Raw genomic sequence first — 27,124 nt, forward strand, 5'->3', positions numbered from 1 at the left:
GCAGCAACAAGCAGCCTTCTGCAGGAAGACTCCTCCAGGGTCTCCAGGTGTGGGACAGTCAGTCACACCCTTGTCTCCCCTGCTTCTCCTCTCCCAGCACCCCAGCTTTCAGACCATTCCTTGAACAGCAAACTCCTCTGTATCTCCAGAATACAGATGAGCTCTAAGTAAGTTAAAGTCACCAATGAGTCCTCCAAAAGACAGAGCTGTGAGGTTCCTGTGGCTGCGACTCTGTGGCCAGGTCCAGCTGCAGGTGCTAACACACACACACACACACACACGCGCGCGCGCGCGCGCACACACACACACACACACACACACACCCCTGTTCTGCTGCCAGTCATCAAAGAGTGCAGTACACACAAGCAGGTGCAGTGCGATTCCTGATAAGCATACCAACCATCTATGCTACTGCGTCATGCACTTAACATCCTTACTGCAAAGCAGTCTGCCACACTGCGTGGGCCGCAGAATCACGAATCCTGCATTTACCACTCACGACTGCTTCCTTGTCTCCTCTGCTCAACCTAAGCTTGTGTCCTCTGTCCACCGTGCCCTAGAAGCAAGAGCTGTCTCTTATGTCTGTCATACGGCCCAGGCGGGTGCTAAGTACACGTTACAACATCACCTAGCAATGCACCTCTGAAAACCAGAGTTAAGCACCATGTGACGGCACCTCAGTTTGCAGTTGATGCTACAAGCCAGGTAACACACGAGACATTCTACAGAAGGTAAGCTGCCGGTTCTCAGACCACCGCAGGCTAACTTAGCAGAGTGGCGTCCCAGCAGATGTTCAGCCAGGAGAACTCAGAGGCTTTTCAAGTAGCCCTGAGGGTCACAGTGGGGGACTCACGGCAGTCACCAAGAGGGATGGGACGTTCACAGAACCCTCCTGAACTGTGTGCTCAGCTCCTCCGTTCACAACCAGGGAGACCCAAGCCGGGGCCATCCCAGACCATGTCGGCCAATGGGAGCCTCTGATTTCACGGGGTACTCAAAAGGCAAGGAACCCAAAGGCTCCGCAGGGCGCAGAGTTGTGGCGACAGTAGAAAAAACAAAAAAAGAAGCCACGTTTGTAAAATTAAAAAGAAAACAGGAAAGGTTTTAAAAAAATCCATACTGTTATTTAAGGCTGTCCTAGAAGTCAGAGCCAAAGAAATGAAAGAAGTGAACCACGAAGTCTAAATTCTGGTGTGTCAGGGAGGGCGAGGATGATCTACCTAAAAAGCAGAGTGGCAACTCCAAATCTGAGAAAGCTTGTCAATTTTAAATTAAATTAAACCGCTGGATTTCCCATACACTAGCAGTAGTGCCAGAATATGTAATCAAAATTGACGAACAGTTTTAAAAAAAGAAAGTTTTCTATGCTGCTTCATTCCTAAAGGATTAAAGGCATAAATGTTAGAAGAAAGGTTAAACGTTTAAGGAAAAAAAAATATGAATTGAAGCTTCATCTTGAGCTAGGGAAGATATTTCAAAGGACGATCATGAAGAATTGCCACCGGGGCTGGTGTTGCAGCATAGCGGGTTATACCACGACTTGCAGTGCCAGGACCCCACCCTGGAACACTGATTCAAGTTACGGCTCTGCAGCTTCTGATCCAGCTTCCTGCTGATGCTCCTGAGGAGACAGTGGAAGATGGCTCAAGTACCTGGGCTCCTGCCACCCATTCTGAGAGCAGGATGGAGTCTCAAGCTCGTGAGTTTAGCCTGACCAGCTCTGGTTGTTGCAGCTATTTAGGGAGTTGGCCAACGGATGGAGGGGCTATCTTTCTATCCTGTTGCTCTCCTCAATCTATTCTTCTCTCCATTTCTCTGCTTTTCAAATAAATAACCTTTTAAAATAGCACTGGCTACAAAAAAAAAATGAAATCCTCTATGTTAAGATGACGGAAACAAAAACCAAAATGGCGAAGTACTTGTAAGCTCTATAGAGACAAGGATTCAATATCTGCACTATACAAAAAAGAACAGTGATGGGCCCAGTGCAGTAGCCTAGTGACTAGAGTCCCCTCCTTGCATGTGCTCGGAGCCCATGTGGGCAATGGTTTGTGTCCCAGCTGCTCCAGCTCCCTGCTTGTGGCCTGGGAGGGCAGTCAAGGGTGACCCAAGGCCTTGGGACCCTGCACGCATGCATGGGAGACCTGGAAGAAGCTCCTGGATCCTTGCTTCTGATTGGCTCAGTGAGCCAGCGGACAGAGGATCTTTCTCTCTGTGTCTCCTTTTCTCTGTCTTTCTCTCTGTGTATCTGCTTTTCCAATAAAAATAAATATTTTTTAAAAAAAGAACAGTGGCAAAAAAACCAAAAGAGACAAATACCCAAAAAGAATAGTACACAGGGCAAAACTCAGGGCACTTACAGAAAATAAAAGCAAAACATCTAGCACACTTAAAACTCCCACACGTCACTGCTAATCAGAGATGCACAATTTTAAGCAGAAAGATTCCACTTTTTCTCTATTTTGCCTGTCAAACTAGCAAGGACAAACGTTATATCTATCCCATAAAGGCATCCAGTATGCAGGGTTTTGGTGTAGACTCATTTGGAGTGAGCATACAAATTCAGGCAGACCATCCAGCCATTCCTCGTTGGGCCAGTGCCATGGCTTAGGTATGTTTGCTTCTCTTCAACTGCTACGTTAATATGATTCTGTTGTATGAACACACCACAACCCACCTTGTAGATTTATGAGTTAGTTTTCAATGGCAAAAGTATTCATTCAGTGCATCTTTCATCATTGGCTTCACCAACACAGTTCTGCTTCTCAATTTTAAAAGTACAAAACAGGCATAAAAACATTTAGGAAAAGTCTGAAAATGCAAGTGCCAGAATAAAAGGGAATTATTCTAGCAGAGAGAAAAGAAATGGGCACCTTTGTTTTCAATGTTTGTGCTCTTTCCTATATCCAAATATTCTATTATAAACACTAATTTGCTTCATAACACAATTGTCTCATAAACCAGAAAGTGAATATGAGGAAGGAAGACAGCAAAGAGGCCTAAGGTTTTTTGTGCTTCTGAATGACACTCTACATTTTCAGTTAACCTTACAGTAGTTAAGAAACTTGGTGCTGATGGGGTGTGTGTTGGGGTCTGTGTTGGGGTCGGCGGGGGTAGGGGTGGTTTGGCAGTTAAGACTTGTCTGTGTAGGGTTTGGGGAGGAATTTGGCAGGTAAGACTCCGGTTTAGATGCCCATGTCCTATATCAGGCTATTTGGGTTCAATTCTTGGCTCCAATTCCTGATTCAGCTTCCTGCTAATGTAGAGCCATCCATCGCTAATGAAGAGCGATGGCCTAACGCACTGAGGCCCAGCCACCCACATGGGGGTCTGGATTGATTCCCAGCTCCAGACTTTGCTTCCAGCCATGTAGGCACTGAGCTGGGGAATGAAATGTCCAACTCTACCACCTCTAGCATTCCTGGCTCCAGGAAGGGGATGGGGCACTAAGAAGCTTGAGATCTGCTTATAGGACCGAGGGTCCTATAATCACCCACCATGCCTTCCCACACTTGACCACCACCATTATTAAAGGTGTATTGATGACTGTTCTTTTAACACAGAACATCACATCTTATTAAAAGTCACAAAACACAGCTTGAAGAAAAAAAAAAAAGAAATGGATTCAGACACAGCAACCGATGTTACAGTTAACAGACAGGGAATTTAAACCCATTATGTGACTACGCTAAGGGCTTTCATGAATAAAGCAGACAGCATGCAAGAACAGACACGCCATGTCAGCGGAGAGATGGAAATTCGAAGAAGGAATCAAGAAGAAATGCTAGAGATCAAAAGCACAGTAGCAGAAATAAAGAATGCCTTTGATGGGCTCATTAGGAGACTCCGCGTGGGTGAGCAAAAAAAAGCTTCAAGCTTGAGGATATCTCAAAAGAAACCCCAAAACTAAGAATCAAAGACACAGAGGGAAAAAAAACCCAAAAAACAGAAAACCAAAGGAGAAAAAACACCCAGGACAGAATCCACAGACTGTGGGATAACTGTACGTGGAATGGAGTTGCCAGAAGGAAAAGAAAAAGAAAGTGCTTGAAATAATTACAACTAGGGATTTCTCCAAATTAGTGTCAGATACTGTGTAGCAGATTCTGAGTCCAGAGGAGAGCAAGCTGAGTAAATGCCAGAAAATTGCATCTATGCATTTTATCTTAAAAATACAGACACGGAAAGATAAAATCCTAAAAGAAGGGGGGCAAAAAAATTTACCAGTCTACTTCTACAAAAAGCAAAAATGAGAATTTCGTTTTACTTGTCAGAATAAACAAATGAGAAGACAGAGGGGTTAAAAGGAAGGACTGAAGGGAAACCCCACCAACCCAGAGGCCCCAATGAGGGAAAGGAAGACTCAGAGAAAAGCAGGAGAGGGGGAAGTATACTGCCAGGAGGGCCACAGGTAAGGAATGCGGAACAAGTTCTTTAGAGAGAAAGAAAACAATACAGCCGAGAATCGCAGATCTACATGAGACAGGAAACGCATCAGAGAAGGCAAGGACAGTAAAACAAAATAACAGCAACGATGTATTTGATTATGCATTCTTATCTGTGATCTGTCCAACATATTTGTATGTATGTCTCTGGCCCTTCATGTATGTATGTACACACACACACACACACACACACACGATGGAAAGCAACGGCAAGAATTATACCAAGACGAGAGAGTGATTTTGTTATGACAATTTACTTTCATGACCGTGAAGAAGTACAGCCTTATTGGAAAACAGCCTTGGGTTTGGTGCATTAGGATAACCATTAAAAGGAATTCTAAAAGAGATACAACTGATATTCCAGAAAAAGCGAGAAAACGCAATCCTGAAAAATGCCCAGTTAAAATCATGAAATACAGAGAAGTTACGAAAACGAAAAGGAACACACAGCACACAATAGCACATACAAAACAGTGACACATGTGTTAGGATTCAATCCAACCATATCACTAATCACTCCCACTATCAATGTCCACCTTGTCTGAACATGCAATTAAAACACAAAGATGACCAGCAAATTTAAAAATATATATACATATGTTAACTATAAGAACGTTCAATTTTTAAATTTTAAAAAATTTTTTTTTATTAGAAAGGCAGATATACAGAGAGGAGGAGAGACAGAGGGGAAGATCTTCTGTCTAATGATTCACTCCCCAAGTGGCCACAATGGCGAGAGCTGCACCAAGCAGAAGCCAAGAGCCAGGAGCCTCTTCCGGGTCTCCCACGCAGGTACAGGGTCCCAAGGCTTTCGGCTGTCCTTGACTGCTTTCCCGGGCCACAAGCAGGGAGCTGGATGGGAAGTGGGGCTGCCAGGATGGGACGTGGCACCCACATGGGATCCCAGTGCATGCAAGATGAGGACTTAAGCCACTAGGCTACCGTGTCAGGCCCTAAAATAATTTTTTTTTCAGTTTATTTGAAAAGAGAGAGACACAGATCACTGTCCAGTGCATTGGTCCACCTGCCAGACGCCCGGGAGATGGTCTGATCCAGCTACTGCAGATCACACATTTCTCTCAAATTCACAGGGGCATTCGCCACGGTAGATGATATTCAGGGCCACTTTATTTTAAAAGAACAGAAATCATATAATATTTGTTCTCAGACCACAATGTTATTTACTAAAAACCAGTAACAAAGTTTGCTGCGGCAGCCACTGGGGACGGAGGTAGTGAGGCAGACAGAAGACCCCTGTGTCTCTCCCTCTCTCTATCACTCTGTACTTCAAAACAATCAACCAATCTTTTCTTTTTTTAAAATTTATTTATTTTCATTGGAAGGGCAGATTTCCAGAGAGAAGGAGAGACGGAGAGAAAGATCCTTCATCCAAAGGACCACAGTGGCCAGAGCTGAGCCAATCTGAAGCCAGGAGTCAGGAGCTCTCCCAGGCCTCCCACGTGCGCACAGGATCCCAAAGATTAGGGTCAACTTCCGTTGCTTTCCTAGGCCACAAACAGGGAACTTGATGGGAAGTGGAACAGCTGGGACACGAACCAGCACCCATATTGGATTCCAGTACCTGGAGGCAGAGGATAAGCCAATTGAGCCATTGTGCTGGGCCTCAATCAATGTTTTTTGTAAAGGATAATCATGAATTGAATATTTCAAAAGAACAAGCAGAGAAGATTTGAATGATAAATGTCTGAGATTGTAGAAATGCTGGCCTGGTCACTAATGCAGATCTGGTCACTAAACACTGCATACATTTATTGAAATGTCACATGGGATCCCAGATATATATGTATATATGTATATATGTACATATGTATATATGTATATATATACTTTGTGTCAATCAAGGTTTTTTTTTTTTAATCTTTAAAATAATTTTTAGCAGCATTTTTTCTAAAAATGCTAATTATGAAATACCACGGACAAGTCTATGTGCCCAAATCTGAAAAGCCAGATGAAAATGGAACGATTTCTGGGCACGACTGTCGAAGAAGAAGAGGACACGCTAAGTAGGCATAACTACTGGACCACGTTCCTGACACCTCTGCCCCAGAGCAGAGGGATGCTCCGAACTCATTCTGAGGCCACAAGTATCCCACTACCCAAACCAGGCGAAGACACCACAATAAAACTGTAGACCTATACAGACGAAAAATCCTCAACAAAATATAAATGAACTTCTATTCATCTAAATCATATGCTCATATTTATAATGACAGAAAAAGCATTGAAGAAAATCTAATACTTATTGATGAAAAAGCTCCCCAGTATGCTACAGAGAACTTCCTCAATCTGAAAAAGAATACAAGAACCCTAAAGCAAACATCATCCTTACTGATAATAAACTTGAAACTTCCATGTTAACATCAAGAACAAGGAAAGGATATCGTTTCTCACCACTGCTTTTCCTCATCACACTGGAAATCATAAGTAATGTTCTGTGACAAGAAGAAGAGGGTGATGTACAGACTGAGAAAGAAGAAATAAAACCACCTCACTAGGTGGGACACAAAGATTAGTTACGCCTCACTGGGGTATGGGGATTTCTCTGCACACCCATCCTAAAAAAAATGTTCTGCACCTGAACTGATAACACATGTCTTGCTTGAGTTATAAGCCAGTTCAGACCATCTGAAAAACAACTAAGTTCAGCAAAATCATGCTTCTACACTATAAACAGCTAAATACTAAAATCAAAATAGACAAGACAGCTGAATAGTAATCTATAGCCATTTTGAGGTGTATGGAATCCGGTTGACTATAAACCAAAAATTTAAATGTCTGTGAAGAAGTCACAGGATGTAATCAAGAACCCACATTTCCCTATTAACATACTATTAATCAATACCATGTCAATTAATGGTTAATACCATGTCATAAGGTTTTAAATGGTTGTTGATATTATGTCGGGGCTGTTAATTGATTGGGATGATACTTTGCTGGCTTTACCTTCAGACCAGAGATGGTCTCACCAAGAAATCGTTGAACTCACTAGGACAATAAGACACTGGACTTTATGCTTGGTAAATACTTTCAATGAAAGAACCTCAACTGAATTTGAACTGTGGTAATGCAGCAAGGTGGAGAAATCCACCAAGGGGAGAGGGTTCGGGGAGGGGTGGGGGGAATCCCAGTGTCCATAACACTGTGTCACATAATGCAATGTAATTAATAAAAAAAAAAAAGGAGAAGAAGAAATAAAGCCTACTTGAAGATGGCATGATTGTCTATGGACGAAATCTGAAAGGACAAACTAAAGAACTTCCGGAACTAATACGTGATTCTAGTTAGGTTGCTGGATAAAAGGTTACTATGCAAAAATTGGTTACTTTCTTATGTGCCAGCAATGAACAAATGGAATCTGAAGTCAAAACATGTTCAATTACACTAATGCCCCCCCAATGAACTACCAGGGTGGAAATATAACAAAATAAGTGCAAGAACTATACAGGCAAAGTTAATAAGACCCTGATGAAAGAAATCAAAGAACTAAAGCAAACAGACATTTCAAGCTCATATGCAGTATGTTAGTGATTTCCAGTCTGGTTCAATGCAAACCAAACCAAGTGCAAGCAAGTTATCGCGTGGATAGTAACAAAAGAGCCTACAGTTTATTTGGAGAGGCCTAAGACTCAGAATAATCAACACAATATTGGACGATAACAACACAGACTGATCAGCCACTTCAAGGCTCATTGTAAAGCTACATAAAAGAAGATAGCGTGATACTGGCAGAACAATCAATGAATCAGTGGAATCGAGCAGAACATCCAGAAAGTCACATGCAAGCAGTCAACTCAACTTTGACAATGCAGTAAAAGTCATTCTGTGAAACCAAGATAAAAATTTCAACAAATGGTGCTGAAAAACTGGATGCTCAGGTACACAAGAACAAATCCATTCACATACCTTATAAAGTTTACAAAAACTCACGGTGGATTACAAGTATGAATATAAAAGACAAACTATAAACTTTCTTGATGATATTGCATGAGAAAATATAGGTGACCTTGGTCTTGTATATAAGACCATAAAGTAAGAATAGACAAACTGGAGATTCACAACCTTTGCAAATTACAGGAGCATGGGAAGATAAGCCATAGAGAGAAAGAAATTATTTGCCAAGGACCACTATGATGGAGTGTTGTGCAAAATGGACAACCAACTCTGAAAATTCAACACTGAGTAAACTGATTTTAAAATGTGCCAATTAAGAGGAACCTCAGCAAAGAAGATACGCAGATGGCAAATAAGTATGAAACACGTTCCACATCATATGCCATCAGGGAAATGCAAATTAAAACAACAAGAAGACACTATTACATGCTGATCAGGCTGGCTGAGCTGGAACACTGCCAACAGCAAGCGCTGGTGCAAATATAGGTCATTAGGAACTTCCGTTGTGGTTGGTAGGAATGCAAAATGGTTAGCCTGTTTAGAAACTAATTCAGCAGCTTCTTAGAACAATACTACAACCACATTCCTGGATACTCACCCAAAGGATTTGAAAAGCTTTGTTTACTCAAAAACCTGCACATGGATTGTAGAGCAGCTTTATTTGTAATTACCAAAGCTTGGAAGCAATCACAATGTCCTCTAGTACATCGATAGGCTAACCTCAGTACATAACTGCCAGGTTATGACAATACTTGAATACTAAGTGGAAGAAACCCAACCTAAAAAGGCCACAGATTGCTTGCGCTGGCACGGGCGGGCTCATGAGGACCGGGGATATAGGCTTGCAGAGAGCTTGGGGAATGGGGGAGTAGGGGAATCTGTGGGCTAGTGCCCAGGCAGGCAGAGTGACCCTGGAGATTTCCCCATATGCTTGGTCCCAGGCAGGGTGGGAAGATGGGAGGGGAGTCCACGCCTTAGCATGCTGGCACGGTGTGATGGTGGACCAGCCTTGAGGAACTTTCAATGTGCTTGGATCTTGAGTAGATGGAGAGGTAGGGTCCCAGACCAGCGCATATGCCAGGAGCTTGGGACCCTAGTGGGCGGGCAGAACTCCAAGCCAGAATACCACCCAAATGGAAGACTGAACTTTGGAAGACCCATGTGCCCTCAGGTGCAGGGACTGTGGATTGCTCAGGAAAAGGGGTAAGGCGATGTGTGGGAATGAGGACTGCTGAGGCAGTGTAGTACAGGTGAGGAATTACTCCTGAGGAACTTTCATCAACAAGGTCACCGTATTTGTAGGTACAGAGGGAACTGAGACCAAGTGGTTTGGAGCAGGGAAGCTGGATGACTTTTCTGGGTCAGACCAATGCACCTGCCCACATGGGAGACCTGAGCTGGGCTACTTAGTATCTACCACCACTGACCACCACCCACCAGCACACACTAAAGTTAGGGCTGGGGGTCTACCTGGCAGGGCTAGATCACAGTACCTGCCAGTGACTGTCATAACAGGGGATGAGCAATGTTAGGCTGGGCAGGGACACTGACCGGCATGTAAGAGAACCAAGTCTGAGGGCAAATTCTGTGGGGGATATGTGGGTTCATCCCTGTGGAACTGCAATGTCCACTGGTTTGTTCAAGAGTTGGGGGTACGGATAGGCTGAGCTAGGTATGACCATGAAACCCTCTGACACTCATGGGTTCTAGGGTTGGGAACAGGCTAGGCTGGTTCAGGCTGCAGCACCCACAGGTACACCAAAGAATAGGGTGTAGGGTGGGCCATGCCACAACATTCATCAGTTCATGCAAAGGCTGAGACAGAGAGGGCAGACTATGTCAGGTAAGGGTCTAGCACCCACTGGCACATTTGAGATTTGCATCTGGGAGTGGGCCTGATGGGAGAACTTGACAAATTCACCTAGTGAGTCATAGCTCCTGCTGGTGAGTATATGATTCAGGCCTTGGTTTTGGTCAGGCCAGTCAAGGCAGCTCCACCTGTCAGCAAGCGTGTAGATAGGTTCTTAGGAGGGAGTGGACCAGACAGGGCCTGGTCAAAGCTTAGCACACTGGTATGTACAGGAGCCAGGCTGGAGTACAGGACATGCTGAGATAGGCTATCACACCTACCGGGATAAGGGTCCAGTACACAGAGGTAGGCTGCAGCCCTCTCTACCAGGGAGAGCTGGGACTGGGTGCCAGTGAGGTCGGGATGTGGTGCAGCATCCAACGGTAAAGACCAAGCCAGGGGATGGCTTAGCTGGGTCGTGGTTCCTACTGGTGAGTGTGAGTTAGCTGGGGGTGGTGCACTGGTCTGGACATGACTGTAGTGTTTCCTGACATGGGTGTAAACTGGGTTTGGAGTGTGCCACCGGTGTGATTGAGATCTGCCAGGGGGAGATGACCTGATAAAGGAGCTTGGGGAAAATCCTCTGTCAGGACACAGTCGCTGCAGGTGAGCGCAAGAACCAAGGCTGGGAGCAGCTCAGACCAGGCCAGGTTACAGTGTCTGCTGGTATATATGTTGCTCATTTCTGGGAACAGGCCAGGCTGGGCCAGTTCATAAAATCCGCTGGCAGATCTGAGAACCAGGGCAAGGGTGCAATATGGGCTGGCTGGAGCATAATACCAGCCAGTTTATATTAGGGTCAGGATTAGGGGCCATCTAGGGTGGCCTAGGCTGCAGTACCCACCAGTATGAATGGGGGGCAGACTGAGCTAGGCCAGGCTAAAACACCTGCTAGTAAATGCTGAGGTGAGATGGGCCATGCCAGACTGGGCCACAGATTTTACCACATGTGAGACTGGGGGCTGGGAGGGGAGACAGTAGAGGGCAGTGAGGGACCCCTGCTGGGCTACTGCTCCCGCTGGTCAGTGTAAGAACTGAGATTGGAGGTAAACCAGGCTAGGCAGGGCTACAAAACCCATGTGAACAGGTTTAGAGGAAAAGCCAGACTGGTACATATATGAACCAGAGCAAGTGCAGGCTGGTCTGGCTTTGCTGAAGCATCAGCTGGAAGTGTTGGGACTAGGGGCAAGTCCTGTCAAGCTAGACTGCAGAACCACCTGGAAAGTGCAAGGTCCATGGCTGGGAGTGGGCCTACTAGGGAAACTGTGGGTACCTCTCTGCTGGGCTGCAGCTCTCACCGGTGAGCATTTGAACCAGGGCTGGGGGTGGACCTGGCTGGACTTGTACTTGTAAGTATAAGTTTGGGCTGGATAGTGGGGTTGGTTGGGCGGAGCCAGGCTACAGTTTCCATTGATGTGTGCAAAAGCAAAACTGGATGAGGGACAGACTGGACCAGTCTGCTGTACTTACTGGCATGCACAAGAACCAGAGCTGGGGGCAGGCCTGGTAGGGGTTATTGGAGATTGCTCTGATTGGGCTGCAATTCCCACTGGTGTGCTTGGGGGACGAGAGTGTGGTGGGCAGGGTTGGGTTGGGCAGCAGCATCCATTGGCTTGTGTGAGAGATGGAGCTAGAGATAGAAATGACCCAACAACTGCAACTACCAGTGTGTGCGTAGGCTGATGTGGGTTGCAGACTGAGCTGGACTACCCACTGGGTAGCACACACAAGAGACAAGTTTGGAGTCACCTCTGATGAGAATTCTTTGGGGATCCCCCAAATGGAACTGCTGGGCTCAGAACTCCAACCATGGGGAGAACCGCAGGATCTGTGTGGTCTGACTGTGGAGTGCATGTGTCAGAACCAGGCCTCCTCAGTGGCTAAGATGGAGCAATGGATGGCATGTTCATGTGAACATGGTAGATATGGCAGCCCATTGGGGTCTGCCGAGGACATCTAGTACAATAGCAGAGCATGGAGAGCAGAACAAATTGGTCAACTCCCCCAGCCATGTGTTGACAGCAAATATCTGGGCAAATTGAGAGATTCTAGGGTGGACTATATCAGCCAAAAGGCCCTGGAAGGATTCCCTCATCCTTGTAGCGAAGAAATCAGCAGCATTTCAAAACTACCAAAACCACCTAAGCAGAACCCTTGGAGCATGCTCTACATCGGGGACCCTGGCATGGCACTGCATGGCCATTCCCCATCCCTGGACACCAATGCAGTTGGGATGCCTGGTTCAGCTTCTCCCTTTCTCTTCCCGCTACCCCCAGATGCAAGAAGAAAAAGCAACTTGGAAATGGTATCATCCACTTTTCCCTAATCCTTGACCCTTCCTACCCTAATTGGTGGTCCACATGGGCACGCATCCTTCTCATCTATGAAAACATTGTCAAAAAATAAAACTAAACAGAGAGAGAGAGAGAGAGAGAGCCACAGACTGCATTGTCCCAAGTTTTTAGACAAAGTAAAACAATGGAGGCAGTGAAAAGATCCGTGGTTATCAGGACTGGGTGGGAGGAGTGAGAAGGCAGAGAACAGGGAATTCTTAGAGTAGTGAAAAAAAACTGACTGATGCTATAATGATCAATATGTATCATTACACCTTTGTTCAAATCCAGTAAATATCTAATCCTATGAGTGGGCCTTTAAAAAAGTAAATTATGGACTCAATGTTGACAACAATGTATTCATATTAATAAGTATTAAGTCCATTAACTATTAAGAAATATACCATCCTGGTGAGGCATGTCAATCACGCACCAACTATATATGTCAGAGGGTATACCTGGAGATCTCCATGCTCTACGTTTCGCTGTGATCCTAAAAACTGCTCTAGGAATTCTACATTGTTAAAAAAAAAAACTGATACCATCACACAGCCCAAAAAAGGAATGACTATAGCACCCTGAAACAACACAAACACAAACTCTCAAACACAAAGTTTGATGCAAAAATCTTTTGCATGACTTATTTGAATTCAAGAACATGTTCACGTCTGGTGTCAGCAGACGCAGGATGAGGGTGGGTAACCAGAGATGTACCACCTCATTCCTTAACTGGGTAAGTTACATACGGAGATTCTTCTATGAAAATCATCCAGTTGCACAGTTGTGATCGGTGAACTCTCTGCTATCTTATGTTCTACTTAGTTTTGTTCAAAGACCCATCCAGCATAGGCAAGTCACAGGACATCAGAAACACCGAATTCAGTCATAAAGTGTCCTTGAAGAAATGTGTGGTGAGAAGCCAATCTATAGGACAGTCTGGGGTGGCGGGAGTCCCACAAGCCGAGGGAGGGAGTGGGACCCCTCAGCCTGGAAAATGAGAGGGACGAGAGGGCTGTGGTCCCATGTCATGCCACATAGGAGGGCAGGTTGAGCACTGAAGACTCGAAGTCACTGTGAAACCCATATTCCCAGGGAGGGCCAATCTGTTCTTACAGAGCAACGAAAAAATATCAGCATCCCCTGAGTGTCCCAGGAAGGATCTTGAGGCTGGGGAAGAAAATTAGTCCTTCCCGAGAGAGTGGGGGCAGTTCACCTGAAGGCAGATGGCTTCCTTTCAGCACAGTGGAAACATGGGGAAACCCCAGCAGAGTGCAGAAAGGACTGAAGACCAGGTGGAATGGGTACAGCTCCACCTGGCAGGGGCTGCAGATCCACAGGGGCACCCTGTGAGGTGTGGTGCTAACCTTGTGGCAAAGTCTGTTTGGGTTCAAATGTCAGCCGGGCTATTTCTGGGCAGGATGTAGGCAGTGCAGCCTTTACCAACCCATGGTTGATGGAGATGGGTCAAAAGTAAATAAACCAAAGCAGCGACCATTGACAGAGCAGGCCAGTAAGGCAGCTAATTCAAGGGGTTTATGAATGAAATTTGTTTCCATGACATCATTTTCCTTTCACATGCAAAACTCAGTTTCATTTACAGGTTTCATGTCAAGAACTCACTACCCGCTTTGGGCTAACAGACTTCCAGATGTTGTTTTCTCTATGCCCTGATATTTCCAAGTTATGAATATTCACCAAATGGCACCGCCATATGGCCAAGGTTGTCTTTCACGTGAAGGTGTCTCAAGAGGGGGCCCAAGGACAGGAAGAGTGGGCTGTGATCATAAAACTGATTATTAAAAAACAGCACTGCCTTTCCCCAAGGCTTAGCAGGTAACAGAGCTGTGATTGACTGCTGTGGCGTGGCCAGCCCCGCAGTCCAAGGGCCCTATAAACTGAGTTTTAAATCCCTGCACCTGCCTCCACTCTGATCTCTACCCAGGGAAAAGGAGAGTGGCAAACACAACGGCCTATGTTGGGGTGTACATGCTGACCTCTCTGCTCCTACTGCAGAAAGCGGGCAGAGCCTGCTAGCCTCTGACACCTCCAGGAAGGCACAGCTCGGTGAAGGTCACAGCAGTGACAAGTTTAAGTTCCACAACCACTGGCAGCTTTAAGGCTCTCCTTCACAGCTCTGGACAATCTAATACCCAGTGCCTCACTTTTCCACCACCCGAACGAGCTGAGTGGCAGCATCACACAGAAAACCCCAGAACAGCCCAGGGGTCACCAGTCCTGCTCAAGGAAGCCACATGAACACTGCCACCTCAATCACCAGAACCGACTTCAATCTCCTAGGCCTGCAGGCCACAGCCACGCCTGTAACCTCCCCCCATTTCCCAACCTGCAGCTCCAGTGTGACAGCCCACATCCCAGGCAGCTGATCACAGATGGAAAAATTGCATTTCACAGAAAGAATGGAAACTTAAGATGGGAAAAGCTCAAATGTTGCATCAGCCACAGGTCCTGCACACCATGGTGACCTCCAGAGTTTCAAATTCCAGAGAACCTGGGTAAGCTCCAGGGTTTGTGGAAGTCATAATTAATCAGAATGAGGCAAAGGCTGATTTCCAGGAGCCTCGGGAGGAAATCTTTGGATCCAGAGTAGGCCCCAGGTGGAAGATGAGAAGTCACAGTTGTCATACCTGCTCATTGTGTGGCACTGCCCACATGATACTCTATGACTTGCCAGTGTGTCTGGGTGAGACCCAATCCTTACCACATTATCCTGGAACTATGATGACTCCTGGGGCACAAAACTGGAATCTGTACGAATGGGCCAAGGAGATTGGATAAGGAAGGACAGACACTCAAAACTGTAAGACCTTGCCCAGGCCACATGGAGGGCACGCAGTCTCACAGCTAAAGTCTCCTTGATGTTCTTTCCAGGTATCACCCACTGTCCCCCCATGGGTGGACGACAGCTGGCCCTCAGAGAGACAGTGTCATCTTAGGAGAACAGTTGAATCCTGGCATACAAGCTGGTATCAGATGCCCCATCACATGGGACAGTGTCCAGTAGTATTTTAGGAAGATGAGGCTGAGAGGGAAGTGTCCAGGGAATGGAAAGAAGAAGCACAGGCCCCTGGGAGCTGGCAACTCTGCCAGGAGGTGAGCGTGGCTAAGCATGAAGTAGGCCACAGGACAGAGGTAAAAATAAGGCCCAAAAAGGAGTTGGTTGCTGCGTTAGGCAAGGCATGGCAGGGAGAGCTGATTGTGCCCGCAACCCTAACAGAGTAAGACACAACTGGCTGTTCCTGAGTAGAGGTGGCTGCTGACCTGGGATTGAAGGTCATTACAGTTGACAGTCTCCCTGTTCGGGATGTGCAGTGACCCGGGAGCTGTGGCAGGACAAGGGAGCCTGAAACTGGAGCAAAAGAGCTTTTTGTAGGTTCTGACAGTGTTTCCCAACAAAGCACAGGCACGTGCTCAGCTTTGCCAACACATCAGAACTACTGCATGCCCAGTTTCACCAAACCCTAAGAAGATACCAAAAGAAGGTGCTGGGAAGGGCATTCAGCCCATCTTGTCCACACCCACGTGCCCTTCTTCCCTCGTTCTCTAACTCAAACACTTTCTTTGAAAGCTCCTCCTCAGTTTTGGCACAGCGGGAACAGAGAGGAGACTACAGCCTGGGAGAAGGAATCCACGATGCAGGGAACCCAGAAAAGGACTGACTGAGTATCAGAGGGTGAGCAGACCCAAGCAGGTGCTCAGAAAGGAGGAATCCCCAGCTTTTCTGGACTATTCAGTCTTGGTTCACGGGACAGCAAAGAGCTTAATGTAAGTGTTTCCAAGTCTTCTCAGTCCCGAAAGCATTCTTTATATCCACTCAGCAAAGATGCTGATGGGAAATGCAGTGGGACCGAGATGGTGCTCAATGACCTCAGCAGAAGGAACAGAGCCTTCTATGGCTGGGCCAGTCTGAGCATTCTTCAGCCACCAGGAAAAAAGGAGCAGAGCCGGCTGGCACTGGAGCCTCAGCTGTCCATGCAGGTGCAGGAAGTGTCTTAGCGAGAGGCTTATTTCCAGTGAGTATTCTTAGCTGACATGAAAGTTAAAAAGCACGATTTGTTGGAACCGCAACTGTTCCTGAACCAGGAAGGAAGGAGCAGCCAGATAGCAAATATTTACTGGAATGACTATTTTGAGCTCAGTTCTTCAAATGTCTTTGCTCATGTAATTCTAATACCCACTCCATTTTACAGTTAAGTCAGAGACTCAAAGACTAAGTAAATGTTCCCAAGTCACCACACAATAAGGGGGAAAAAATGTCAGAATTTGATTGAATCCATGTCTACTTGACTCTGGAACCCAAATTCTGCCTCTCTTTGATTTTTATCCACTCAAGCCTGTTCCCCTGGATCAGAAGCTAATAGTCTGGGATTAAGACTGAATTAATTCACAAGAGAGAACTGTCACACTTGTGGGAAACGGTAGTTCAGAGTGCAGCCAAGAGCTGAATAAGACCATGTGCAAAGGTCTTAGGGTGACATGAGCAGAACAAACATCTGAATGGCTGGCTCAGGACACAGTATGGCAGTGTCTTTTTTTTCTTTTCATGACACAGTCCACGGGCTAAGGGATTTCCCCTTCCCATGCTCCCACCCTCTCCGCCTCACTGTCAGCAGTGTCTTTAGAAGGGATTTTACCAACTCAGAGCATCCTTTGACCCTGAAGGATTACAGGTGGGCTCTATGGGTATGGAATGAGGACTGTTCTATCATAGCCCAGGGTTCCCCCATGTGGAAACAAGGTGGGGATTTGGGCCCATGTGGAGACTCTTTGGTCCTTATCACAAGTACATGCAACAGTGAGTCCACAATCAGCCAGGCACTACATGGGAAACTCTCGCAGCCTTTTAGGATCCTGAGTCTCACAGAGAGCTTCTTAAGATTGACCCAGGCCCATTAAAGACAGCAAGCACATCCACCCTCACAAATGGAAAGATACAGAGTAGGGACCCAATAAACCTTTGTTCCAGCACACACAGGGCATCCTTCTTGAAAAGGCTTGAGACTGGCAGGACTTGGGATTCTGAACTTTGGAGCAGCTGCATACACACAATGACAGCTCAGGGAAGGTACCCATGTCTAAACATGAAATTTGTTTGTGTCTCACACCTTACACATAGCCCGAGGTAAATGTACATTATAGTTACATAATTGGGTTGGATTAGACAGCAACTATCTAAATGTGGAATTTCCCACTGGTGGCATACGTCAGGGCTTAACAAGGGCCGTGTTGGGTTGGATTAGATGGCAACTATCTAAATGTGGAACTTCCCCTTGGTGGCATACGTCAGGGCTTAACACCAAGGGCCTTGGAGCATTCTGGACCTCGTCTTGCAGATTAGGCATGTTCACCCTATGTCTGAGTGGGAGTAAGATGAAACAGAAGAAGCTGTCACCACAGAGCCTACACATCCCCTCCCCTTTTGTGCTGAACCTCAGCTCGGCGTCTGACCACCCCACATAATCTTCAACACCCCCCGCCTGGGCCTTAGTGTCCTCACCCGAAGATGCCCCTCGTTCCTGGACCACAAAGGCTGTGTGTCTTCCTCATGCCACACAGCCAGGCACGAGGCCTGGCAGCAAGGCCACTGCACTGTGCCAGCCCCAGGATGGCAGATTTGGGAGTGCTTCTCAGAAGCCAGGGACACTGCTCTTCCTGTTCTTAGTCTATTGTCTGCACGTGACAGGAACAACTAAGGAACTATAAAGCATCATTGTTCAAGCAGCTTTATCAAAAGTGATTATTCATTTTCTTCTCAAATAAAACAAGGGATTTGATTTTAGAATAAGATTAATCCTTGCTTTTTTTTTTTTTTTAGCAAGACTGTTCAAAACCAATTGCAATTACCAAAATCTCGCTATGGTTCCACCGCCCCATGCCTTTTTTAAGGCCATCAGTCCCACTGCAGCGAAAGTACATCCTTCGTGAGTCCTGGAGATCCCTGTGCTTCCTAGGGACACATCCAAAGAGCGAGCACACCATCTGGGAGCAAAGCCCAGCTGATAAGAGCCATCGAGGCTGAAGTACAAGAATCACTGGGTCATCTGAGTTGTAATATCCATGGAGAGGTGAGGACCACTCAGTGTGTATGTATGTGCAGTGTGTGTGTGTGTGAGACACAGAGAGAGAGCACATGGGAGTGTGGGAACACGTGTACAAATGTGTGCCCAAGTCCCTGTGTGGTGGGCCAAGCATCCATGTCAATTCCCAACGGTAAGAACAATACAAAGGATCCATTGTGGGCAACAAGGAGCAGAGCATCCTGCAGGGTGAGTCACAAGGAATCACCCTCGTCCTTTGAAGTCTTCTCTGGAGACAGACGACAGCCTGTAGATGGCTGGCCTCTCTCCCTGGCCGTGCCTGAAAGGGCAAAAGATGACTACAGGCATGCAGAGCAGGGGGTCATACAAGGCTGTCTCTGAGCTCATGCCCAGGGTCCCCAATTCCTCATGCGAACCCATCAGATTCCAAAGAGGAAAGTGATAAATAGGCTGTGGTAGGACCTTTCCCACTCGGCCTTCTCTGGGGACAGTAATTGGTTCCACAACAGGATATGCCCAGGCCCTCTTAGTCCCTCAATCTTAACCCCTGGGCCACTTTCCAGGGAGTTCTGTGTGGCCAAGCTGCCTCTTAGACACAGCCATGTGTCACAGCCAACTTCAGCATGAGGTCAAGCCTAACAGAGGGCTACTTTCCCACAAGGAATGTTGCAAAGTGTCCTGTGAAATCCCATCACTAAACAGGTAAACGCCTCATCTACCTGAGGTGACCCTACACAGCTCAGCAGTCTCCGGATGAGTCTTTCGCACACTTATTTCCCTTGACCTTCCCATCACCTGTCTTCCACTAAGAGGGAGGCTCCGGGCACCACTGAGTCTGTGGGTCCCCAGACACAGCGCAGTACACAGCTGGGTGGGACAGCAGTGCAGACGGGGCTCTGTTCCCTTACCCGGTGTGCTCCGGCCTTGACCTGGGTGGCAGGGCCCAGGCCGAAGCCCAGTCAACTCAGCATGTTGGATCGGGTATGGAAGGCAGATGTGTGTGCTGTGCAGAGAGAACCCGGACCTGCACAGCGGCTCCTGGGGCTCTGTGCTATTCTTTCACCCGGGAGACTCCTCTGAACCCCAGCAGGAGGGTCTTGGCTGAGTGGCTAGAACAGGAGGACTGTAAAGGAGTCTAGGGCAGTTAGCAAAACCCAGATGGGACCTCAGAGGTTGAGGATTACTGCCCTTGGTCGCCAGGGTGGGCATGAGACAGAAGAGCAGGCCCTGGGGTGTCCTCCTCAAAGTAGACGCCCCGGTGTTCACCGTGCAGAGAAGGGGAGAGATTCAGTCTGCCTGAAAAATAGGGCTGCGGGGGCAAGGTGGAGGATGGGAGGCTGGTGAGAGACAGGGAGGAGAGGGAGTCGCTGAATCAGTGGGTGACAATGGGAATTAACATCAGAACACCTTGATGAAAGGCACGAAAAGGGAGGCGAATCTCTGAATGAAAAATAGATTATTCACTGTCAGGCAGAACAATAGAACAAGACATAAATAGCAGCTGCACGCAAGACGTGCCAATTTGCTCAGAAACGGGGAGCAGGTCCTCCCGTAGAGCCTGGAGAATTGGTGCCACCGGCAAGCCCTGTATGGGAAGACAGAAAGCAGAAGGGGGTGGGAAAAGGGGGACATCGCGGGCTCTGAGGCTGGGGTTTTAGGCAAAAATTTACGACTGTGGATCGGGGAGAGGAAAAGGAGGAGGGCAGGAAGAGAAACTGCAGATGAAGGCAGGAAGGAAGCAGGGAGCTGCCGAGCACTGACTGGCAAATCACATAACAGCTCTGACTTGCAGTCACCTTACACAGAAGGTAAGGCTCCAGCCGCCCCCTCGCCCTGGGTTCACTTGGAGAATGGTAAAGATGAACTGTCTGAGCACATGAACTCTACCTGGTACAGTTAATCAGTGGGAAAGCCTGGGCAGCTGGAAACAAGAGTCACGCCATCCACTCAGTTCTGCTGACCACTGCACTGGAAAACACTGCCCGACCCCTTCCAAGGGTCCCCACGCTCCCCATACATGGCCCGCGCTGGCCTAGCCTGCCACTGCTGTCCTGGTGCACAGGGTTGGCGGGAACTGACTTGGACCCCAGCTCTCAGGGTCTCTGTAGTCAGTTTCCCAATATTAGCACCTCTTGAGGGGCCCCAGGAGTCTGGGGAGCACTTTCTCCCCTCCTACCAGAATTACTGCTTAAAACCATGATCCACTCAGGAAGAGACTGGTGGCTCACAGGATCTCAAGCTCACATGTCAACCTTCACACCATCCAGCAAAACCCTTGAAGGAGATGCAACAGTGTACCTATTGATGGAGGTACAGGAGGAGGAGATCCCCCATGGAAGAGCCTGGATTCAAACACAGCAGGAAGCTGCTTCCTGGCTGGCTGGCTGCAGGCTCTTGCTGGGAAGAGCTGAAGCCATGTGACACAGAGACCCACGGCCAGCAGGGCAGCCACAGGGCCTGCCTTACCTTGGTGAAGGTCAGACAGTCTTTGTCTTGATCTCTGTCCTTCATCTCGAAATCGTAAAGTGCCTTGCCCTGGGGTGGGGCCTGTGACGAGGGCCAGACACACTGGATGTAGCTGGCCGGGAGGAAGCCCTGTGCTCCGCGCAACTCGCCATGGTACCAGTGCTCATCCACCTTGTGCCGTAGAATGATGAGGTCCCCTTTGTTAAACTTGAGGTCTCCAGGTTCCTTCCCCTCGTAGCTGTAGAGGGCTTTGCCGTAGGGAAGCTGGGTTAGAGTCTGAAAGCAGAAGAAGACAATCAAAGGTTACTTGGCATGATCCTTCTGAATTTCTGGGGAACCTCCTGGGCAGTGGGGAGACTCAGCAGCGTCCACTGTCTTCGTTGAAGGAGCAGATTGGAAACTCCACGGGCCCAATGAAAAGGGCAGGCATGGCACACACGACCCACTCACTCAGCTAAAGGATGAGGGAACTGAGGCGTACTGACAGCAGTGAGCTGCCTAACCTTCACACCTTTCAGCATCATGTGAGAACTACTCTCATGTTCATACCTGCAGCTCTGGGTTAAATCACTTTCCACTGGGGACAGGTTCTCAGTGTTTATAAATATCTCCCAGGTGCCCAGTAATTTTATCCAAAGAACTTTTCTTGACCTCATCTACTGCCCCTCACAGCTACTCAGGACATGGTCAAGGTTTCCAAGTCAGGCAGACAGACCTGCACAGCATTTGGTGAAACCCACTCCACACACTAGGACACGAGAGTCCCACATATATAGATGAAGGACAACTTGGTTGAGGGACATGGCGCCCAATTGTAGGCCCTCTGTTGTTGATCACACATTTCTGCACCTTCGCCTCAACCAAACCACACACACATACATACATCTGCTGCGCACAGCAGTTTGTTTTAGAAATGCAATTTCTTTTTTTTTTTTTTTAGTTTTTTTCTTTTTTAAAAAAAATTTATATCATTTTATGACACAGTTTCATAGGCTCTGGGATTCCCCCAACCCTTCCCCAAGCCCTCCCCCCATACTGAATTCCTCCATATTGTTACAGTAATATAGATCATATTCAGTCATGATTCCTTTATTGCAGGTATGGACCATGCAGAGAGTCCAGCATCCCACTGTCCAGATAAATTCAACAGTTTCATTTGGAGATCATCCTTGGTCTGAAAGTAGAGCTAGCAGAATATCATCTCCTCCAATGAGATGTCACTATGCAACTTCAACAACAGGAAGAAACATCGAAATTAACAACATCATGAAGTCAATAAACATGGTGCTGAGTGACCAATACGTTAAAAATGCAAGTTCTTAACCACATCCTGTAACTATTGCAGTTACATCTTGTTTAGCATTAATAGTCATAAACTGATAAAGTTTTATGGGGGAGAAAATTAAACCACAATTTAAACTTTCTAGTATATAGTGATTAAGCATGGTTTTACAGAACTTTGCATTTTAACAACTGAAGAATAGAAAAGTTTCAGGCAGGTGAGCAGGGAAATCTCCAACACCCCAGTGAGTGAGGAAGAATTTAACCCTACATCCTACCTAGTAAAGTCCAGGAGAAGCAAATAGGGAGCCTGACCAGTAAGTACAGGCTGAGTGATTATAGGCTAATTGGCCTTTTCCCTGGCTGTTCTAGCCTTTCTATATCTATGTCTGTCTCTCTCTGTCTATCTGAAAAGCCAGATGGGAAGCCTGATCAGTAAGGTACAAGCTGTGTGATTATCAATTAGCTGACCTTTATTAGTCTCTATCTGAACTAATTTCGGGGCTCACAAGCAACCCTGATGGTCAGTGTTTAAGAGAGGGCTGGGAGCCAAGGCTAGAACTAGATAAGGACCAGAGAAAGCTCTCCTGAATGCAGAAGGAGATTTACAACCTTTTATCTTCCTGGCTGTAGTTACGATGGATATCTCCAGACCCTGTGAGAGGGTTTTGGGTTGCTACCATCCCGTGTGGGAAATCCAATAGGAAATGAGTGGCCTCAGAGTTCGCAGCCTCCGAGGGCATTCATATTGCCTGTGATCTCCTAGGCATTCGGGATACGGTTCTCAGTGTCCATACTGACAATCCTCGATGAATTATGCATCCCTTCTGTGGCGAAAGCACTTGGGAGTCTCTGGGACTAGGATACAGACCTCCTCTTATCCTCCTGTTCCACTCCGAGATGCCCTCCTGCTCTGTACACACAACCTTCTTTTGGGAGACCCGGAAGAAGTTCCTGGATCCTGGCTTCGGATCGGCATAGCATCGGCCGTTGCGCTCATTTGGGGAGTGAATCATCGGACGGAAGATCTTCCTCTCTGTCTCTCCTCCTCTCTGTATATCTGACTTCCCAATAAATAAATAAATCTTAAAAAAAAAAAAGAGGGCATCAGGGTTGTTCTTGGATCCCACCACAAATTTCTATGGCTTTTCTAATGTCTAAGGCCGTTAAGAATTTGTTATGTATAAATAATAAGTTACACTTAAAGTCTTCCTCAAACATTCTAAGAAGGTGAAGAATTTCTCTGCACTCCTGACCTGTAGTGGAACAAGAGGAATATTAAACAAATTTAGTTTTTCAGTTCTTAGAGGCAGTTCCACTGGGGGTTCCATCTTCTCCAGGGACAGCGTTATATTCAAGGGAGTTGCTGCACTTCCGAGGTCAGATGAGCTATAGGGAAACCCACAGTTTTGAGGGCATAAAATAATACCTTGTTTTTGTTTGTTTAACCATGGGGGTTACATTGTCTAAGGTTAGCCTGCCCATGCCAAAGTGATCTGCCACCTTGGGAGGCTAGAGGCACCCACTCTGAATCCCAGGCGGAGTTCTTGCCAATGCCCTGCTCTTTTACAACACACAAGCTGCCAGAAAACTCCAAAACCTGGTTCGATGTCAGTGCTCACTTCCTGGGCTCTTTAATTGGCCTTTTGCACACGGGTTAGTTGGCTACAAGGGTCTGCCCTGCTTTCACAGTGGCCACACCTGCTAACTCAACTGAGGTTCCCAGGAGGAAAACTAAAGGAAAGCTACTCCATTGTCCCTGGGTCAACACCCACCAATTTGCCTACCAGAAGCCTCCTCTACGCAGGCCAAGGATTTCTTTAGTATTCGAATCAATCAACAGTGACACAAAAAGCCCAAAGCTATAGTGCATCAAACTCTTTGCAGAGGATTTAATAGTGTGCTGGCAACTCAATCATTCTGCATTTACGTTTCAACAGTGTCAAGTGACAGCAGTTAACACAGACCTGCTGGCAAACTGACAAACAGCCACCACTAACCAATTAAATATCAGTACCAGAGAAGTTTCCATTGCAGAGTCCAAGAGGAAGAAAAAAAAATCTATTTTCTTCCAATAATGGTCTTTCTGGATATCTTTGTTGTTTAAGTACAATAGATTGTAACAGGTCCCCAGCTATAGTGAGTGGAGGTAAAAGGGCGATTTGCAACCCAAGAGCTATGCTCACAAATGATTGGAAAAGGCCACTGCCTGGCAGGCTACCAACACTCCCCACTGCACAAGCCAGGCAGCCCCTGGGGCAGAGTCTCACAAGATAGGGACAATTCGATCTTCAGCTTCTGTTGGTTGTCACAACCAGGAGCTGAGATGCTACTGGTGCAGAATGACAGAGGCTTAGGATGCTGGCCTTCATCCTACAGCACAGAGCACAGTCTCCAGCAACAGAGAATTACTGCACTCAGTGTCAACAGGTAGAGAGACAGAAGACAGAGTCGCTTTCATGCTCTGTGTGAACCCAGTCTGCCAGTGGTGTAGCTAAACACAACATCTTTTTTCCCCGAGTGAGAGTATTTTCCCTGCTGATCACATGAGGATGCTCAGAGAGTTGTCAAGCGGAGAGAGATTCCAAGGGAACAGCAAGGAAAGAGCTCACTGGACAGTAGACCTGGGCTGGATGGATCAAAGAAGACTGCACCTGTCCTGAGACCAGAGGGAATGCTCAAAAGCCAGATTCCAAGTGCCAAGTTTGCCATGGCTGTTTGGCAGCTCCTGCTATCACTGACCTTAACCATGTGAGAAAAGCCAGATCCCTGTCACCCAGCTTTGCTCCCTCTACTGGCTCTCTGAAGCTCCAAGCTTCCTCAGCAAGAAGAGACCCCTGACTCCAACTCTGGCCTCCTACCACAAATTTCTCTAGATTCATTGGCTCAGTAGCCACCTGCAAGCTCCATTTGCAGCCATATTGTACAACTGCAACCAGGACTTAACCAATGAGGCCAGGACAGGTAGTGGAAATGGCAACATTTCTCACCAGGCAGCCTGATTCCAGGGTTGGGTGGTGGGCCACCACTCACAGCAGGTGCCAAGCGAACATCTTCGTGGGTCTTGGGGGTATGTGATCCCCAGTTGCAGGGGTCCCTGTCTCTCAGGGGTTCTCCAGATTGCCACAGGCCCTGTCCTTGATGCCCTACCTGTGGCCTACAGGTGCCTCTCTGGCTGTTCTACCTGTGCTATGGACCCAGCTCTATCTGCCTCTGTGCTCACCAATCAATCTGTGCTCGCCAGCAAAGCTCACCACTGAGATCTACCTGCCATATTTCTCATCCAGGCTCTAAGAACCCCATCCAGGTGCTGAGTAAAGACCTTGGCCATCTCAAGCCCCAGCCTTTACCTTAGCCACAACTTTTTTTTTTTCCCTCAAATCCTGGCATCTGGACTTCTAAGGTTTCCATAGGGACCTCATAGAGACACCTCACTGCCACTACCCATCCTTCATCTTTTCCCGCCTAAACCAGTGCCAACAGCCTATAGTGGGTACCCAGGTCCCAAAGGCCAACCTATGCTGTATTCCCACACAAAACTCGACCCACTACCCTGCTGCTCTCTGTGCTACTCCATTCCCATTTGAGCTCCTCTGGATGGGAGCTGAGGTTCCCCAAGCAGGCCTATCCAGCTAGTGGGCAGCATCCTTGATTAAAAGGAAAGTAAGCTGCTGGAGCCTGGGGCTTGGGGCTGAAGCTCCATGCTGCCTCTTCTGCCCTTCCCTCTCCCTCTTGACCCCACAGGACCCAGGTTGATCTTTCCTATTACCACCTCCAAATCAACCCCTGCTCAAGTAAGACCCCTTAGAGTAGGCCTGCGCCATTCTCACCAGACAGCCCCAGCACCAGAGTATCTGTGTATGCTGTTACTCCCCAGGAACCTGGGTTAGTCCTGAGTCAGGCCTGGATTGGAACAGGGCATGGGCGAACTCAAAAAACAAAGTCCCAACACAGTGACCCCAATAAACTGACAGGCCTCCTGGAGACTGAGGCGGAAAGGAAAGGGTCAGGTTCCATGAGGAGGATGCCAGAGATGAACAGACTGGGTGCCATAGGAAAAAAAAAAAAACAGGACAGAGGCAGCCCAGGGACTGAATACTCACCGAGCACTGTTCCTTGAACAGCTGAGACCAAGGCAGGTAGTTACCTGCTGCCCGGAGGTGGGAGTGTGGCATTCAGAGGTATCAATGGAGCCACATGAGTTGCAGGTGTGCAGGGGAGTCCAAAGGGAGGGGACGGCCTGAGGCCCAGACAGGATCTGACACAGCAGAAGCAAGCGGTAGCAAACCTGTTTTAATGAAGCACACATCTCTAAGAGCATAAGCCATGAAAAATGGGGTTGGTGTAGAAACAGCCAGAGCGTGCTTCTGGTCAGAAAAATATTTGGAAATGCTCCCTCTGTGCATCTCATAGGCTTTCGTCATCAACGCCCTTCATGACACTGGCCACTCTGTCTTGCAGAAGGAACTAAAGCAAACGCAAGAATCCTGCACATTTCATAGAGAAACTCCGAGAAGGCCACCCTTGCAACCAGCCCCAGGGAGCAGTGGGTTTCTGTGGAATTGCCTGCCTTTCTGATCACACGGCCTTACTGCCACAGCCTGTGTGTGACAAGTCCCCATTTGGAGGTAGCTTATTCAGATACTGCCATGTGGGTTCAGGACATTAAGAAAAGCAACAAAAGGGAAAGTGGACCATACATCTGGTCTGCCCACAGGACAGTTAGCAGCAGCCACCCCATAAACCCTCATCATAATTGCGGCTTATAATGTTAATTTCACA

The 27,124-nt window shown here is 47.3% G+C and overlaps 1 protein-coding gene across 2 annotated transcripts in view; it reads right to left on the reverse strand.

Moving 5' to 3' along the window:
• SH3RF3 (SH3 domain containing ring finger 3) overlaps positions 1-27,124 on the reverse strand; it is a 305,519-nt gene that overhangs the window by 95,808 nt on the left and 182,587 nt on the right. The window contains exon 2 of one of the 2 annotated variants that reach the window (XM_040975664.1): positions 21,062-21,337. In XM_040975664.1, the coding sequence (XP_040831598.1) occupies positions 21,062-21,337 (276 nt within the window). The remainder of the gene's footprint in view (positions 1-21,061; positions 21,338-27,124) is intronic. The other variant, XM_040975663.1, reaches the window with a different exon arrangement.

This window comes from Ochotona curzoniae, unplaced genomic scaffold (assembly GCF_017591425.1).
Source record: "Ochotona curzoniae isolate NIBS_2020 unplaced genomic scaffold, NIBS_Ocur_1.0 contig_2688, whole genome shotgun sequence".
Classification (NCBI taxonomy): Eukaryota; Metazoa; Chordata; class Mammalia; order Lagomorpha; family Ochotonidae; genus Ochotona; species Ochotona curzoniae.